Below are 19216 nucleotides of genomic sequence, written 5' to 3'. Positions count from 1 at the left end.
ATGTTTCCTCATAATATAACATATAGTTTTTATGCTTCAGATATAACTCCACCTATTCATTAGCATACGTCTCCATCTATGGTTAACGATGCGAGATCCATTGAATCAACTGACTTCCGATGCGTCCGTGGCAAAATATTTGATTCTTTCGATGACATACACAAGATAGCTAGTTATACATGAATATAGACCTACCTATTATCTCTAACGCGATAACACCAATACATAATATAAACCATGTCCCTTGGATAGTAAGGCCGACTAAGGCTCAAACTAAATAAAAATATCAATTGTAGAACACTACATAGTAGGCAAAGCATTAAGAAGAAATTTAAACTAAAAAGTATATTGAATGTATAAATCATATTCAACCATATTAAGAATACTACATAGAATCCTATCTATTTACATCCAATCCCAACACAAAAGAGGGTTTAGTTACCCATAGAATGTATGACTAAGAAAATAAGGTTAATAGATGTTGGAGATGCATCAACAAGCTTGAATTCAAGATTCCTAGCGCTGCAATGGTGTCTCGCGCCTTTTGATCCATGTTCTCTCTAGATTTGGATTGATTTACTATGATTAGATCTAAGGAAATGAGCTACAAAAGAAAAACAAAAGAAACAACATCAAACAAAACCAAAAAAACAGAGATCACACAGAACAATATCAAAGAGCAAAAAGTTGAGGGGAGAAATTAGTTAAAATTATGACCGAGTCTGTGACACGTTAGGTCTAATTCATAAACTACGGAGTATATGCGATTTAATAATTTTTTAAAACTTTTGTTCAAAACAATATTTTTTTTAAACTACGTAATTGCTACGTAGTAATTCACATTAAAAATTCACTACACTGTTGTTTCCTTGCAATTCGTTAAATATCAAATAAAAAAGATGCACAGAAGATTGACAATATAATATTTTCTTTTCTTTCTAAATGATATTGACTTCTTGGGCTGATTGGGTAGTAAACATGGACCGAGACTAAAAGATACACTAAAAAAAAACTAAATTAGCTCACCCAAATTAATAAGGGAAGAATTGAACGACACAAAGATACACTTTTAAGAATAAAAAATAAAAAACTGTTAACTCATTCAAATTGATATTGGGAAGAATCGAACTTGAGAAGGAGCACATTTCAAAGTCCAACCAACCACCATCAAGTCAACCCAAGTAGGTTACACAAGGATACACTTAGTTTTTCTTTTTTTTTTTGGTCAGGGATACACTTAGTTTTTCTATTTTATTTATTTTTAATTTTTGTTTGTTCAAATCAATGATCGAGACAGACAAGGTCGAATGCATAATATGCTTATATGAACCGGACTAAAAAGTCTTATGGGCTAAATTTTTAGGGCTCAAATCTTCGGTTTTAGGAAATTGTTCATCTCACTTCTAAAATTGCTCAGAAACATATCCAACTGCAGATAATTGCCGTTCGACTTTTTCAACGACAGTAAATATCGTCGAACACTTTTAAAATCAGCTAAAACAATTTAAAAGTAATTAAACCGTTTTAGAAAGTGCCCAACACCAGTAAACTGTCACTGTAAAAGGCGAACAGTCCCATTAGGTATGTTTTTGAACAATTTCAAAATTGACATGAGCAATTTCCTCGGTTTTATTGAGCTTAGCGGACGGATCCATATGAGTTACTACTCCATTGTGATAACTCTACTATTAAGCAACCTTAAGTAAAAGTAACACCGATTGTTTTGAAGATTTAATAATAAAAATCTCAAATTCCAGTCATGAGGTAACTTGAACTTTTAGTTGGTGTCCTGTTTTGTTGTTCTCTACTACTTGAACTGGAACTCTATTTTGTTTCTCTTGGATTATATAATTTTAAGATACACTGTCAAGTAGGACGTTTGACCAAGAGAAACAACCATGAACCCTATTTTGTCTTGTGCAGATAATGCTATCTTTATTTTTTCAGCAAATTTAGTGATAAATAAATACTTTTTTTGTTTTATTTTATAATCTTACGTTGTTTGCCTACATAAATACCACCCACATCGCCCACTAACCTTCATCGTAAATCTATCTTGTTATATGATTGACTAGTTATAGAGCAATCATGCTTTTATTTCCAATGCGTTGTGTTTTTTTGTTCTTTTGTATGTTTGTAATGGCCACATCACCTCTTGCTTCAGCAAATATGCAAAGCAGCGAGGCAAATGCTCTATTGAAATGGAAAGCAAGCTTTGACAACCAAAGCAAGGCTTTGCTCTCTTCATGGATTGGTAATAAGCCTTGCAATTGGGTGGGAATCACATGTGATGGCAAGTCAAAATCTATCTACAAGATACATCTTGCAAGTATTGGACTGAAAGGTACACTTCAAAGTCTCAATTTTTCATCACTTCCAAAAATCCATAGCTTAGTTTTAAGAAACAACTCATTCTATGGAGTTGTTCCACACCATATTGGTCTAATGTGCAATCTAGACACTCTTGATTTGTCACTAAATAAACTCTCTGGTAGCATTCACAATAGCATTGGTAATTTGTCAAAACTATCCTATCTTGATCTTAGCTTCAATTATCTCACTGGGATTATCCCAGCTCAGGTAACCCAATTGGTTGGTCTTTATGAATTTTATATGGGTAGTAACAACGATTTAAGTGGCTCCCTCCCTCGAGAAATTGGTAGAATGAGAAATTTGACAATACTTGATATTTCTTCATGCAATCTGATAGGGGCTATACCAATCTCGATAGGAAAGATAACCAACTTGTCACATCTTGATGTATCACAAAACCACCTTTCTGGAAACATTCCTCATGGAATTTGGCAAATGGACTTAACTCATTTGTCACTTGCAAATAATAATTTTAATGGTTCCATCCCACAAAGTGTTTTCAAGTCACGAAACCTGCAGTTTCTTCATCTTAAAGAAAGTGGTCTTTCTGGTTCTATGCCTAAGGAGTTTGGGATGTTGGGTAATTTAATAGATATGGATATTAGTAGCTGCAATCTCACTGGGTCAATCTCTACTTCTATAGGAAAATTGACCAATATATCATATCTCCAGTTATACCACAACCAACTTTTTGGCCACATTCCTCGCGAAATTGGGAATTTGGTCAACCTCAAGAAACTCAATCTTGGATATAATAATCTTTCTGGTTCCGTTCCTCAAGAAATAGGATTTCTAAAACAACTTTTTGAACTTGATTTGTCTCAGAACTATCTCTTTGGCACAATCCCTTCTGCAATCGGAAACTTGAGCAATTTACAATTACTTTACCTATATAGCAATAATTTCAGTGGTAGACTTCCTAATGAAATTGGAGAGCTTCATTCTCTTCAAATATTTCAATTGTCTTATAATAACCTATATGGACCTATCCCAGCATCCATAGGTGAGATGGTCAATTTGAATTCTATTTTCCTTGATGCAAATAAATTCTCAGGACTTATTCCACCTTCTATAGGTAACCTTGTCAATTTGGATACTATTGACTTTTCACAAAATAAACTCTCTGGACCACTTCCTTCCACTATCGGAAATTTAACGAAAGTAAGTGAATTATCTTTTCTCTCAAATGCTCTCTCTGGAAATATTCCAACAGAAGTGAGTTTGCTTACCAATTTAAAAAGTCTCCAGCTAGCTTATAATAGTTTCGTAGGTCATTTACCTCACAATATTTGTTCTAGCGGGAAATTGACACGCTTTGCTGCTCATAATAACAAATTCACTGGTCCAATTCCAGAGAGTTTGAAGAACTGTTCTAGCCTTATAAGATTGAGACTTAACCAAAACAAAATGACAGGAAATATAACAGATAGTTTTGGTGTGTATCCAAATTTGGACTACATAGAATTAAGTGATAATAATTTTTATGGTTATCTTTCTCCAAATTGGGGGAAGTGCAAGAATCTGACAAGCCTTAAAATCTCCAATAATAATTTAATAGGAAGCATACCACCAGAATTGGCTGAAGCAACCAATTTACATATACTTGACTTGTCCTCAAATCAACTTATAGGAAAAATTCCAAAGGATCTAGGAAACTTATCTGCACTGATCCAACTCTCGATAAGTAATAATCATCTTTCGGGAGAAGTTCCTATGCAGATTGCATCATTGCATGAACTAACTACATTGGATCTTGCAACAAATAATTTAAGTGGTTTTATCCCTGAAAAACTTGGAAGGTTGTCTAGGTTATTGCAGTTGAATTTGAGCCAAAATAAGTTTGAAGGAAACATTCCTGTTGAACTTGGTCAATTGAATGTTATTGAAGATCTTGATCTTAGCGGGAATTTTTTGAATGGAACCATACCAACAATGCTTGGACAGTTAAATCGCTTAGAAACATTGAATCTCTCACATAATAATCTCTATGGTAACATTCCCTTAAGCTTTTTTGATATGTTAAGTTTGACAACTGTTGATATATCTTACAACCGGTTGGAGGGTCCAATTCCAAACATTACAGCATTCCAAAGAGCTCCAGTTGAAGCATTTAGAAATAACAAAGGCTTGTGCGGTAATGTCTCTGGCCTAGAGCCTTGCTCAACATCAGGTGGAAACTTCCATAGTCATAAAACTAACAAAATTTTGGTGCTAGTTTTATCCCTCACTCTAGGCCCTTTATTGTTAGCATTATTTGTTTATGGGATCTCATACCAATTTTGTTGCACTTCAAGCACAAAAGAAGACAAGCATGTAGAAGAATTTCAAACTGAAAATCTATTTACAATATGGAGCTTTGATGGAAAAATGGTGTATGAGAATATCATCGAAGCCACAGAAGATTTTGACAACAAGAATCTCATCGGGGTTGGAGTACATGGAAGTGTTTACAAAGCAGAGTTGCCAACAGGTCAAGTGGTAGCTGTGAAGAAACTCCATTCACTACCAAATGGAGATGTATCTAATCTAAAAGCTTTTGCAGGTGAGATTAGTGCTTTGACAGAAATCCGACATCGCAACATTGTAAAGTTATATGGGTTTTGTTCACATCGACTACACTCATTTTTGGTTTATGAATTCTTGGAGAAGGGTAGCTTGGACAACATTTTGAAGGACAATGAACAAGCTAGTGAATTTGATTGGAGTAGGAGGGTGAATATCATTAAAGATATAGCTAATGCTTTATTCTATCTACATCATGACTGCTCACCTCCTATTGTTCATCGAGATATATCCAGCAAGAATGTTATTTTGGATTTGGAATGTGTAGCTCATGTCTCAGACTTTGGAACATCTAAGTTTCTAAATCCCAATTCATCGAATATGACTTCTTTTGCAGGCACCTTTGGATATGCTGCTCCAGGTCAACTCCTTTTTTGTTTATATTAACTAAGTTTATAGCATTTTTAGTTTATCTTTAGTGTTTACTTGTAAAATGTAACTATTTCACAATTGTCTAGTCTATATTTCATGTTTATTTACGGAACCTATTTTTCACACGATAACTCTTCTTTAAATGTTTACAGAACTTGCATACACAATGGAAGTAAATGAGAAATGTGATGTGTATAGTTTTGGGATTTTAACCTTGGAAATACTTTTCGGAAAGCACCCTGGAGATGTTGTAACTTCTTTGTGGCAACAATCTTCAAAAAGTGTCATGGACCTGGAACTTGAATCTATGCCATTGATGGATAAGTTGGATCAACGTCTCCCTCGTCCAACAGATACCATTGTTCAAGAGGTGGCATCGACGATAAGGATTGCAACTGCTTGCTTGACTGAAACCCCACGTTCTCGCCCTACCATGGAGCAGGTCTGCAAGCAGCTTGTAATGTCTTAATCATATTCAAAGGGTTTAATATATTACATATATATTGTCTCATATATATAGCCAGAATGTTGTTTTTACCAAATATGCTTCCATACTACTTCATTGTTTCATATTTGTAAAACTTTTTGTGTATATTGTAAATCATTTTAACTTTGTAGTTTCCGAACTTGGGTTGCATTATGAAAGTTTATGTGCAAACATGGAATCATAAATTTATAGTTTAAAACACACTTATAATATTGGTATAAGTTTTTGTGGTGGCCGGGGTTCGAACCCCAAACTTTGCATATTTTATGCATTGTCCATACCAACTGAGCTAAGCTCACGGGGAATATATATTGGTATAAGTTAAAAGAGTTAAATAAGTTTTTCGTTTCTAAAATTATAGCGAATTTTGATTTTAGTCCATAAAAATAAAACGATATGTTTTCTTTTTTACAAAAAAAAAAAAAAAAAAAAAAAAAAATTAATCGTTTTGTTTTTTCCCCTAATAGATATAAATTTTAAATGTTTTTGACATTTATTTAACATAATATGAACATATAAAAGTTGAACATAATAGGTGAACATAACATGAACACTTCTTGAACATAAAATCATATAATCTTGACATTAATATGAAAATAAATTTACCATTAAAGACCAAAAATAAAACAAAAAATTTTGTGAGAAAGAAAACATCCCATTTTATTAGACAAAAATCAAAATTCGCTAAATTCTTTGAGACAAAAAAATTATTTAACCCAACTTTAATTTTAATTTTAATTTACACTTTTCTAAAATAACCTATTTATATATGTAAAAAGAAACCTATTTATAATATATAACTTTTTCTCGAGTCCAATGTAATTAGAGCTATAAAAAATGGGTCGGACTAATGATCGGCTCATTAACTCATATTTTGAGTCAGGCCAGACCAAATAAACTAGCATAAACCGCACTTGGGTATTTGTTTTGCCTGTCCATTTGGCCCATATAAAAGTTGGGTTGGTCCACTATCGATATTTTCATTTGAATCTTGTTAAAGAATATGACATTTAAAAAAAAAAAAATCAATTAATTTAAATTTTATTAATAAAAAAAATTAATAAGCAAACTTAAAAATAAAAAAGGATAAGTTTAACTAAAAGTTGTAAAGTTCTAAAGTTTCTAAATCATCAATATGATACAATTGAGGGGATAAATCTAGAGTTTAATAAGATAACATCTGAAGCAGAAGAGAAACTTATAAGACTTAGAACAAGATCTGAAGAAAGATCAACCATAAAGTCAACATCATGATCAGAAGAGAATCTTCAAAAGCATCTGAAGGAATGAAGCATATGAAGTATTAAAGACTTTGAAGGATGAAACATCTGAAGGTGATGTCAGAAGCTGAAGACTTTGAACTAGTTTGTCGTCTTCTGAAGGAATGTCAATCAGACTCAGAGTAGTAGAATTTGTTTTCTTCTGACCACCTGTAGAATTTAACAGATAAGTCTCTTAAAAGCAAAAGAATTTCGAATGATTACTCAACAAAATTATCTTTTGAGGCAACATCTCAACATCTGTGATCAAAGCTTTCCAAAGATTAATTTGATGCGCTGACAGTTCTTCAGCAACGACTCTCTTATTCTCTCATATATAAGATAAGGACCTGAATAGTTGAAGAAAAATATAAGACTTCTATCAATTAACTAGTGCCCTTACTTTCTCAAACTAAATAACGCACAAACACTTTGAAAAATTCTTACAAACTTTTGTCTTAGAATTTCTTAAATATCATAAATGATCTAAACTTAAATTTAAGTTTAGATCACTTATGATACTTAAACTTTAATTCTTTTTTTTTGTTGTCAAGTAGCCAGAGCTCACACAATTAAATTGTGGAGAAGTTGAGTGTCTGGGGCTCGAACCCCGACTCCTGAATATAATATGGAATATCCCTATCAACTGAGATAAACTCACCGGGATATTTAAACTTTAATTCTACACCACCATTAAATAAAACTACGAAACAATATGCTGCTACATTAAAGACAACCATCACCTCCTCTATACCAGCATGGTACATGAACACCTTATCTCCACATCCACCCAACAGAACAGCCATAACATTGTTGAAACCAGCATCTACGATTGTTTGTTGGAAATTAGAAACGCAGATACCATTACGAATTCTAGCTGTTAAATCTCTATTTCTATTTCTACCTCACTCAATGTAGAATGAATAATGGATGTAGAAAAGAATGTTTTTCTAAGTAGTTGTTATATAATAAATAAATAGTAATAATATTTGTATAATTATTTGGTAACAATTTTATGTTTTTTCAAGTAGGACGTGAAGTGAGAAAGTTGTTTAGAAGTTGTTGTAAAATAGCTATACAAATATCTTTCATCATAAAAATGTTTTTTTTTTGAAGGGGTTTATCATAAAAATGTTAGTCTCCCTTATTCTCAAAAGAAAAGAAAAAAAATATACAACAATTTTTAGACAATTTTCTCTCTTATACTCATCTGATATTCTTATCCTATCTATTCTTTTTTTTCTCTCTCTATTATTTTTTAGGCTAAGTATAACATTTGGTCGTTTAGGTTTGACAAAAATATCAGATTAATTCGTTAATTTTTTTAGTTTCAAATAGGTCATTTAAATTGTTAATTTAATGTACCGTTATCTTTTTAAAGACCTATTTGAAACTTAAAAAAACTTCAAATAAGTGCAATAAATTAACAAATTAAAGGATCTATTTGAAACTTAAAAAACTTAAAAGATTAACCTGGTATTTGTCAAACTTAAAGGATTAAAAGAATTATTTAGCCTTTTTTTATCAATAAAACGAAAGAAAAAAAATATCACAAGAGTTGTCTTCAAATAGTTGTTCAATATCAAGCATGAATACTCCAAAACAGAGACATACCCATATTGAATATGTATCAGATACCAATGTTTTACGAATACTCGTAGATATATACCCATGAAGTATCGGAATTAAAAAATTTAATTCTTAAAAAAATTTCTTATAAATAGGACCGGAGGGAGAATAGCTTATAATATTTTACATGCATATAAGTTTTAGTACAAAAATTTTGTTAACATATCATAGGTGTGTATCGTATCCCAAATTAAAAAAAAATTATGCATGATATACTCGTATCGTGAATTTTTTTTCTGACCTAATATAAAAAAAAAAAAAAAATCAAGTCTGATCCTTTGTGAAAAGAAAATTCCATAATGACCCACTTTTTTTTTTTTTTTTAATTTCATTACCGCCATCTGACACATGTCCCATCAGGATTGGCCACCTTTTTTTTAATTTCATTACCGCCATTTCAAATGGCGGGACTGATTTTTTTAATTTTTTTTTTCGTTTTTTGTTTTTTTTGACAGCATTTGTTTACATTAAAACACAACAAATAATAATGATAAATAAAAACATATTAATTTATTTGAACACATAATACATAACGTTATTAACTACCGATTATTTATACTCGGACAATTTCTCCTAATATGACCGGTATGCCGACACAACCCACACTGTCTCGTTGTCGAAGTCCTATCTACCACCTCCTCGTCCATTTCAGTCCTTATGCGGGTACTATTGGGTCGACCTTTCTTTAGTCTTCGCATGTTTGGATTATGGCAAAGCACGGGACCGTCGTATGGGAGCCAATAACTCTTGTCATGGACTACTTTGAAGGCTGTGTTGTAGATGGAGTAAACACTCTCGTTTTTGAACACAGGTGGAATAAGGGTTGTGTAGTCATGGCGAAATGAAGAACACGCGGCTATGACATGAGAACATGGCAAATGTAAAGCTTGAAATTTCCCACAATCACACCACCCTGCTCGTAGGTCCACTTTGAAAGTTCTCATTGGCCTTCCCTCCCTGTAGTTGATGGTCTCGCGGACTGAGAAGGTATACCTTTCTCGATCAAACTGTTCGACATGATGGGTGTTGGACTTAACAATGTCATCTTTAATCGCATTTTGGTAATGTAAACAAACATGTATTATGTTCGAGTATAAATAATCGGTAGTTAATAACGTTATGTATTATGTGTTCAAATAAATTAATACGTTTTTATTTATCATTATTATTTGTTGTGTTTAAATGTAAACAAATGCTGCCAAAAAAACAAAAAACGAAAAAAAAATTAAAAAAATCAGTCCCACAATTTTAAATGGCGGTAATGAAATTAAAAAATTAAAAAAAAAAAAAGGTGGCCAATCCTGATGGAACATGTGTCAAACGGCGGCTCATTCCCGCCGTTTCAAAGGGCGGGAATGGAGGAAAAGGACAAAAAAAAAAAGTGAATCATTTTAAAAAAAAAAAAATTCATAGGGGTCAGACTTGAATTTTTTTTGTATATTGGGTCAGAAAATAAAAAATTTCTCGTATCGTATCGTACTTGCACCCGTATAATTGGCTTCGTAGGTACAAATATGATTACTCTCCCTAAAAAGAGCCGTTTATCCTGTGAAGTGTGGGACTGTGGTGTGGTCTGTCATCCACAACCCTCCACCCAAAGCAAACATCCCAAAAACAAGAATAAAAAAATATTAAGCAAAAAATAGAAAAATAAAAACAAAGAAACCATCATTCCTCACTCAAACCCCTTCACCAACCACAGACACACACAGAGTAAGAGAGCAGCAACAATGCTGCTTCAGTTTCCTCTTCTAATCCTAATCCTAATAACAACACTAACCACTTCCATTTCCTTTTCAACACCACTTTCTTACTTCCAACACCTAAATGTAGAAAACGCAATCTCAGAAACAAAACTTAAACCACTCAAACAACAAAACCATAATACCCAACAACCTCAATGGAAAACAAAACTGTTTCACAGAGACAACATAAACCTCAAAAAAACCACCCACAAAACACGCTTCATCTCACGTATCAACAGAGACATAAAAAGAGTAACATTCCTCCTTAACCGTCTCAACAAAAACACACAAGAACAACAAACAACAACAGCAACAGAAGCTAGTTTTGGATCTGATGTAGTTTCAGGTACTGAAGAAGGAAGTGGTGAATATTTTGTTAGAATAGGAATTGGTAGTCCTGCTATTTATCAGTATATGGTGATAGATTCAGGAAGTGATATTGTTTGGATTCAATGTGAACCTTGTGATCAATGTTATAATCAAACTGATCCTATTTTTAACCCTGCTACTTCTGCTTCGTTTATTGGGGTGGCTTGTTCTTCTAATGTTTGTAATCAGCTTGATGATGATGTTGCTTGCCGGAAAGGGAGGTGTGGATATCAAGTTGCATATGGTGATGGGTCGTATACCAAAGGTATGTACTGTACTGTGTAATGTGTGAACACTTGACACTGACCACACATTTTTGCTTTTTGCTTTTTTGACTTCACTTTCTTGAAAAATTCAAGACTTTTTCATTTTACTTTTAGATGATGTTTATTATATTAAGTTCTAATTTTAGAGGAGACAAAATTGATTCTAAAAGAGTAGTAGTAGAATTTAATTTAATATGTTTGGTTGTTTTAGAGTATAATTGATTTTGTCTAAGAATTGATTTTATATGAAGATAAAAATTACAGCTTATTTTATAATTGATTTTTACACTTAAATTAATTATTCAACTCACTTTTTAGTTAAACATAAATCATTTTATTTTCAAGTCAATGTTAGCTACAATTAATTCATTCAAAATCAATTTTTATCGGCTTAAGAACAAACATAACAGAAAAATGGCAAATGATAATTAAATTGCTCAAGTAATCAAAATGTAGTTGATCACTCTGATTCACATTGAGTGTATGATTCACATTGAGTGTATGTTTGGTTTTATTTTTGGATGATAAATAATTAATTTTAAAGGTGTAAAATTGATTTTTGATATGTTTGATTGCTCTCGAGTAGAATTGATTTTGTCTACAAACTTAATTGAAATTGGAAGCTAGAATTTTTAGATTTTGGCTAAGGACATTGTCTAAGAAATCAAAATATAGAAATTTTAGAAAAATCTGTATTTATGACTTTGACTTGTATTTAACTTATCTTTTGAAGGTTCCTTAAACAATATCCTTAAAACACTTAAAACACTTGTTAACATGACATAATTTATCTAAATATAAATCACTTTATTTTCAACGTTTTTTTGGTTAGAATCAGGCTAAATTTACTAATTGAATTTAAATTTTTCTAGTTTTACTCATATAACCAGTGGAATATTAATTAAGCTTGATTGTAATGTGATCTAAAAGAGTAGAATAAAATTCATCGTGTCTTTATTTAATCTGATTATTGGTTTCCAATGTTGATAAAGGGACGCTTGCCCTTGAAACCATAACCATCGGGCGCACCGTTATCCAGGACACTGCAATTGGGTGCGGACATTGGAATGAGGGAATGTTTGTTGGAGCAGCTGGGTTGTTAGGCCTCGGAGGTGGACCTATGTCGTTCGTGGGCCAATTGGGAGCCCAAACCGGCGGAGCCTTTGGATACTGTCTCGTCTCTCGAGGCACTGGATCATCCGGTTCACTCGAATTCGGACGCCAAGCAATGCCCGTAGGTGCAATGTGGGTTCCTCTCATTCATAACCCATTCTACCCTAGCTTCTACTACGTCTCACTTTCGGGTCTTGCAGTTGGAGGCATCCGAGTCCCCATATCCGAACAAATTTTTCAGTTAACTGATATAGGAACCGGAGGAGTTGTCATGGACACCGGCACAGCCATTACCAGGTTACCCACTGTTGCCTACAATGCTTTTCGCGATGCATTTATTGCTCAGACAACAAATTTGCCACGTGCTCCCGGAGTTTCTATTTTTGACACGTGTTATGACTTGAACGGTTTTGTGACCGTTCGAGTTCCAACAGTGTCGTTTTATTTTTCAGGTGGTCAAATCTTAACCTTTCCCGCCAGGAATTTTTTGATCCCGGCCGATGATGTCGGAACTTTCTGTTTTGCATTTGCTCCTTCACCTTCTGGTCTTTCCATTATAGGGAACATTCAGCAAGAAGGGATTCAGGTTTCTATCGATGGAACTAATGGTTTTGTAGGATTTGGACCCAATGTGTGTTGAAGAAAACATTGTATTGTATACCAATCAAACAATCTAGAATTTTGGTAGTATATGTAATGTCACGTATTGTATTAACACATTTATTATATATTATGTATATTTGCATGTAGGAGAAATAGAATAATTGCTCTTAGTGTTCTTTATTTATAGTTACCTTTTTCTATGGAAGTATATTTTATAGTGTTGCTCGTGCGATGGATGATTCAAAGTGAAGAGTAGTATATGTAAGGGATGGTGATTAGTGGGGGGCAGGATCCGACAATGATGTTGTAGTAATCCACTAAGTCTGACTATAGTTAAAAGAATCATAGAAAAATATTCATTGAAATGTGGTTTCTATGACCTTTGATCCAACCACCGTATATACTTTTGAATGAAGCATAGTTCAAAAATGTCATTGATTAGGTTGCTTCATGGGTCGAAGCTAAATGGCATCTGCTTTGATATTAGAATAACATTTTCTTTCTTCTACTCTTGCATTGTATATCAGACTTGGATTTTCTGATTTCTAATGTTAGAATTTAACAGGAGATAATATTAATGATTTCACTATTAAATTTGTTAGCAAGATCATCAATATAAATCTTTGATATTAATTTTTTATTTTTATTTTTACAAAAAGAGGGTAAAGCTCAAAAGAGAAAAAAAAATTACGAAATTCAATGAATATTTATAGACATGTAAGCTTCAGAAAGGGATTGTAAACTAATGGACGAAACAGAAACTTGTGTTAGACTAAACGCTGCTAATCAATCTGCACTTCTGTTAACTTCACGTCATGTGTGATTGACATGAACTTCCCAAGGAAGATCAATAAGATCACGGATACGACGAATCAGGATAGGGGTAACTCCACTAAGCTTACAGTTGCTTGTGACCATATTCACTAGCAGCAGTTTGCAGTCACTTCCTACAATGAGTTATAGAAATTCTTGTCTTCTAGCTATCTTCAACACCTCAGACATGTCCCACATCTCAACATGAAAAGCATCGCAAGTACCAATCTTCCTAACATAATCAGTTAGCCGCTTACCATTGGAGTCTCGAATAAAGCCCCCACAACCAGCAATGTCTAACGACTCCTTATAAACTCCATCATAATTAAGTTTAACCCAATCTTTATGTGGTTTCTTCCGGCCAATTTCAGTTGGGACGATTATTGAATCATGAAGAAGGAGCCACCATAATTGAAGTTCGTTACTGAAATGTGAAACCACTCGAAGGGGTTATGGTCTCTCTGTGACATGAGTTGCATTGCGTGCGTTATTCAAATAATGACTTCTTGCTCTTCAAATATTTTAATATTAAACAAACTAGTATGATACCGTACCAAGCACAAGAAATTAATGTATCGATAAAATTTTAATAAAAAAAATACATCTCACAAAAAATTAGTGTATATTTAAGTTATTTGACATATAAGTCAGCATAATTTTAAAATAAATTTAAAATGAATTATAATTATAAAATTAATTATAATATTGTATAGTTTTAATAAAAAAAAAGGCTAAACTACAGTTTTGGCCCCCTAAGTTTACTAATGTTGCGATTTTAATCCTCTATTAAGACAATTTTGGTCCCCTATGATTTAGCCCCTTTGCAATAGTGACTTTTTAGGCAATTTTGACCTAGTCAACGCCTAAGTGGCATGCCACGTGTGTAATTACTAAATTAAAAAAAAAATGCCAAATATTAAATAATGAAATAAAATAATTAAAAAATAATAATTTATTAAAAAAAAACCCAATTTTTTTTTAAACTCATCCTCTTCATCTTCACCATCATCATTCTTCGTATATTCATCATAAAAAAAATCCAAAATTAAAAAAAAATAAATAAATAAATAAATAAACTGAAACAGGAAGAGGCATGTGATGATGATGAGTTCCAAAAAAACCCAGGAAATCATCTCCAACATAATAACACAGATAAACATAAATTCCAAACAAAATTCATAACAATAAATCTTAAACATAACAATAAATCACCGAAACAACAACTCAGATTTGTGGTTCCACACAAGCTTCATTCATCCAACTGTGCATAATATGTTTAGAAATCATATTCGTGTTTTGGTTGCAGCTGTTCGGAATTGGTGTGGTGTACAAACAGCCCAACTGTGCGGCAGTTTTTAGCGTTCAGTTGGTTGGGTTTGTTTACTGGTTTTCTGCTGCTTTTAGTCTGCTATGCTGCTGCAGTTTTTTGTTGGTGTTTTTCCTGCTACCTTGCGCAGGATTAGGGAGTTTTTATTATTTTTGTTGATGCTCCCTGTAATGCTTCTTCACTGGGAAAAGAAGAGGAATGAGGAGATTGATGATTTTTTCTTTTTTTGAAAGAATCAAATTTTTGTTCTTGAAGAAATATCACGTGACGTTCCATTCCCAATTTTTTTTTAATTCAGTAGTTAATACACATGGCTTTTCAGTTTCTGTTTTTTGTTTTTTTTTTTAAATCTGGATTTTTTTGTGAAAATGTATGAAGAATGATGATGATAGTTGATTTAGTTGGTAATGATTTGACTTACGTACAATGTCGTGGGTTCAATTCCCGTTGTGAAAATGAGGACCTCTTTGGTGGATGGTCTATAAATACCCATGTAAATACTCTTTAAGTCTTGAGGCTTGTTCTGACCTAATAAGTCCTCTTAGACCAACTTCGTCTAAACTAATATGTAACAAAGAAAGAGGTATGTAAAATGAATCAAGGTCATTACTGCCCTGCTCTAACCATTTTCATATGCATTGTCATCACTCTGTTAAATTGAAAGAATCAATCTATCAAAATTTACAATTTCCTTTTACCCTGCTGGTAGAGAAGATGCCCCATAATCTCATATTCACAATAAGCCTATGCACAATACAATTTGTTCATAGAGCGAATGGATTAATTGAAGAAACAACAATATCATATCTTTAATCTTTCCTGATTACAAAAAAGATTTGTTCAAAATCACTATCTAAAACTATTGTCATTCCGACAAACGTTTGTACTTATTGCGAGATTTTTTTTTTCTTCTTTCTATTATGTCATGCATTAATCGGTCAACTACTTCAAAACTATATTGGTGCATTATTGATGCCTCATCCCAAATTAATAATTTCGTTTGACGAAGTAGTTTTTCCCCGGCCTATCTTTTTTCATGGTTAATGTTGTGAACTCTTCATTCTCAATAGGAATCGTATGTGTTGAGTCTCGAGTTCTTCCACTTGGTAATAATAGAATTGTAACTCCACGTATCTAAACCGCGAATAGTTTTTTTTTCTTCATATAAATGTGTTCCTACTACCACCATAACTATATATGAAAAATAAACAACAAACATCACAAAGAATATACTCCATGATCTTATCGTATACACCCATATGTTCATTAGTCTACACCAGTAATGTGTCTTTGCCAATTCAACCCTGTCATAATTTAGCTCATCAACAAAAAAATTATTCATGAAGGTCCGATGCAGCAGTGTTTGGTCGTGGCTTAGATTTTAATTTTTGAAGCGACCGTCTATTTAGTTGAAGCAACTTTTCAATATCGATTAAACATAAAATCTTTAAATCATCGTTTAAGAGATCTGCAAATTATATATAAAAATTGAATAATTAATTTAAAATATGTATACAAAAAAATGAATGATATAAAAATGTAAAAATACATTTGAATAGAAATGAACTACAATTTGCAATTGCTTCCCCGTTCATATAGAATCCTATTTGACAATAATTGTCACATTTCATCCCCATACAACTTTAGTGTTTGTCATTGTGTTCGTAGTTAATAGAGTCACAAAAAAATTATTCAATCGAACCCAAATCACTTGATTTAATAATTCCATTTATAAACTCTTTATCGTATTAAGTAATCCCAATGCATAATATGTTTCCAGAAGGTGTCATATGTATGACCATCAACTTATTACTTATTATTTATTTTTTATTTTTGCATTTGTATTTCATGTAACTATTGATTAATAGTATCCCCATATAGTAGGGGACGTGTAATCAAGCCTTCCAAGTTCCAATACAATAACCTTGTTTACATGGATGCCATCATGTATTGTTCTTCACATATATAAAACTCGTTAGAAATTCAGCATATATCAGGTCTCTGGCCTCTTCATATTGACAATTTGCATGCAAAACATGACCATAAATCTAGGGGGTGCTTCTTCATTATACCTCACAACTTACTTAATGCCACAATTATCTTTAAATAAATTAGATTGTTCATTATGTAAATGATATGTCAACTTAAGGATTGGAAACCATTTAAGGTGCATACCAAAAAAACTAATATTCTCCAAATAACCTCACAAGGTGAAAAAAAATCTGAAATCAGAGTACTACTTTACTTCGTATATTGGCTTAAATTTGTCCCCATTTTCACCATCAACTAATATATGCATTGTCACTCTATCAGGTCCTTTATTAACATATTATAAAAAGTACTTGGTGGAGTTAAACTTGTTACAATATTCCAAATTAATATGACCTCCATACCTAATTATAAGACATGAATTGTGTGAGACGACAAAATGACTATCAAATTTGACACCATGTTTCATAATATGTATCTCAAAATCATGAAGTTTATATCTAGGTTAACTCTCTCGTTAATTGTGGTAGTTTCTTTGAAATTCTTAGGATAATATTTTGAACATCTATCGACTTTCATGCAAAGAGATTTATGTCACCACACGGTCGATGCATTTTCAACTTAAATTCAATTTTGATGCACAATTATCATTTTTCGATTAAGCTAAAAAAAAAAAAAATTCGTGAGGGGATGATGCCCAATCCAAGACATGCACGATCTTAAAGAACACATACAAATATATTTCTATTTAACTCCATCCAAAGACTAGAGAGGGTTCGAACTTGTGACTTTTTTGTTAAGACTTGCACGTAGTTTTACCACTAGACCAAAAAATTTGGTTTAATATTGATGCAAAAAAATATTTAGTTATGGAGGAGTGTGTTGAAAATATTATGCCTAAATTTTGTTTTTTAGAACATTCAAGTTTAATTCTAAAATCTCTTTATTTGATAAAATCATCAAGACCGGTCATCATCCTAGTACTCCTATCTTGAATGATCTTTTCGAAGGTCTTTCCCTCCAAGGTGAGATTCATAAAGCATTGCTCGTTTACAATGATTTCTTATTGAAGGGTTTTAAGTTAGACTATGTTAGTTATGATATTCTAATCGAAGGGTTATGTAAGATAGGAGAAACTGAAAAAGCCATAGAGTTGTTGAGACAGGTAAAGATTGACGATGGCTATAGCAATTTTAATGTCAGGTCATTCTATAACAATATCATATTCAGACTATGCAAAGATAGACGTGTAAACCAAGCCTATGATTTATATTCTGAAATGATTGTTAAGAAGATCAATCCTGATGCTATCACATATCATAATCTAATCTATGGTTATTGCATCGTCGGTCAATTTAAACAAGCAATTGCCTTGTTTAGAAAATTGGAGGCATACATGGATCCAAGTGTTTATGTTCTTACGTTAGTTACTGAAGGAGAGGTGAAAGCTGCTAAAAGTACAATCGCTCTAATGATAAAAGGTGGTGTCAAACCTATTGTTGCTAGTTTTCACTCGGTGATTGATGAACTATACAAAGGAGAAGGACGAGTTGATAAGATTGCATAAATGGTTGAAACATTGCGACGCTTCAAACCTAAGCTGGAACAATACTACTCCGAATAATAATGTCTCCCTCTCTTTTTAAGATCTTTGAAAACAACAATGGTGCATAGGAACTTGTTTGTTGAGAGTAGTTTACATGCTTTCTATTTTTCTAATTAAAGGACTATGCTTTTGCTTTTCATTGGGCGGTGAGTAAACAACAGTAATGTTTAATGCATTCTTAGATTATGTTTGTATTTGCTTAATTATGGTTTTGATTGTCTTGACTTGTGACATTTCATTTGGGGCATCAGAACCAGTATATATAACTCTTTAATGCCATGATTTAAAAATACAGGGATGATTATCTTTTGCATTGGTTTTTGATATAATTTACAACTATTATTAGCATTGATGCCTTAACAGACCCCATATCTTGTAAGACCATCTAGGTATTTTATATCATACTTCATTTTTTTTATTATTCATTGATCATAATGCATGCATTCCTCCCTTTCTATGGGGTTTCAGTACTTTCACGTGTTTGATGTCTAGGGCTTCTTCAACAACTTGTTGGAGATCCAGTTAAGGAAAAATAGTATTTCTTAAAATTGAATATGAACCTAAAAAGATTAGGGTCATAGAAGAATTGGAACGTAAATGAATGAAATGTTGTCCATATATGCATCAACACCTTACTTTGGAATGATAGTTGATACAACAGACATTATTAGTAGCAGAATCTTATAAAAAAGAATGAGAATGA

At 32.6% G+C, this 19216-nt stretch overlaps 2 protein-coding genes across 2 annotated transcripts; both read left to right on the top strand.

Annotated features, from left to right (window-relative positions):
* The first annotated feature begins 2030 nt into the window (after positions 1–2030).
* On the top strand, positions 2031–5895 carry LOC11419832 (MDIS1-interacting receptor like kinase 2). The gene is made up of 2 exons (XM_003589737.4): positions 2031–5296; positions 5460–5895. The coding sequence occupies exons 1-2, from the start codon at positions 2089–2091 to the stop codon at positions 5774–5776; spliced, it is 3525 nt and encodes a 1174-aa protein (XP_003589785.4). The 5' UTR covers positions 2031–2088; the 3' UTR covers positions 5777–5895.
* Positions 5896–10220: 4325 nt separating this feature from the next.
* Positions 10221–12939, top strand: LOC11420658 (protein ASPARTIC PROTEASE IN GUARD CELL 2). Its single transcript, XM_003589739.4, has 2 exons — positions 10221–11061; positions 12055–12939. The coding sequence occupies exons 1-2, from the start codon at positions 10413–10415 to the stop codon at positions 12813–12815; spliced, it is 1410 nt and encodes a 469-aa protein (XP_003589787.2). The 5' UTR covers positions 10221–10412; the 3' UTR covers positions 12816–12939.
* Positions 12940–19216: the final 6277 nt, after the last annotated feature.

The sequence above is a fragment of the Medicago truncatula genome, chromosome 1 (genome assembly GCF_003473485.1).
Source record: "Medicago truncatula cultivar Jemalong A17 chromosome 1, MtrunA17r5.0-ANR, whole genome shotgun sequence".
Lineage (NCBI taxonomy): Eukaryota > Viridiplantae > Streptophyta > Magnoliopsida > Fabales > Fabaceae > Medicago > Medicago truncatula.
Note: the sequence above shows the minus strand (reverse complement) of the source record. Positions and strands in the feature narration are given on the sequence as shown.

Coding starts and splice junctions, on each gene's coding strand:
- LOC11419832 (XM_003589737.4), top strand. CDS start 2,089: ATGCTTTTATTTCCAATGCGTTGTGTTTTTTTGTTCTTTTGTATGTTT. Junction 5,297..5,459: donor CTTTGGATATGCTGCTCCAG/GTCAACTCCTTT, acceptor AAATGTTTACAG/AACTTGCATACACAATGGAA.
- LOC11420658 (XM_003589739.4), top strand. CDS start 10,413: ATGCTGCTTCAGTTTCCTCTTCTAATCCTAATCCTAATAACAACACTA. Junction 11,062..12,054: donor TGATGGGTCGTATACCAAAG/GTATGTACTGTA, acceptor ATGTTGATAAAG/GGACGCTTGCCCTTGAAACC.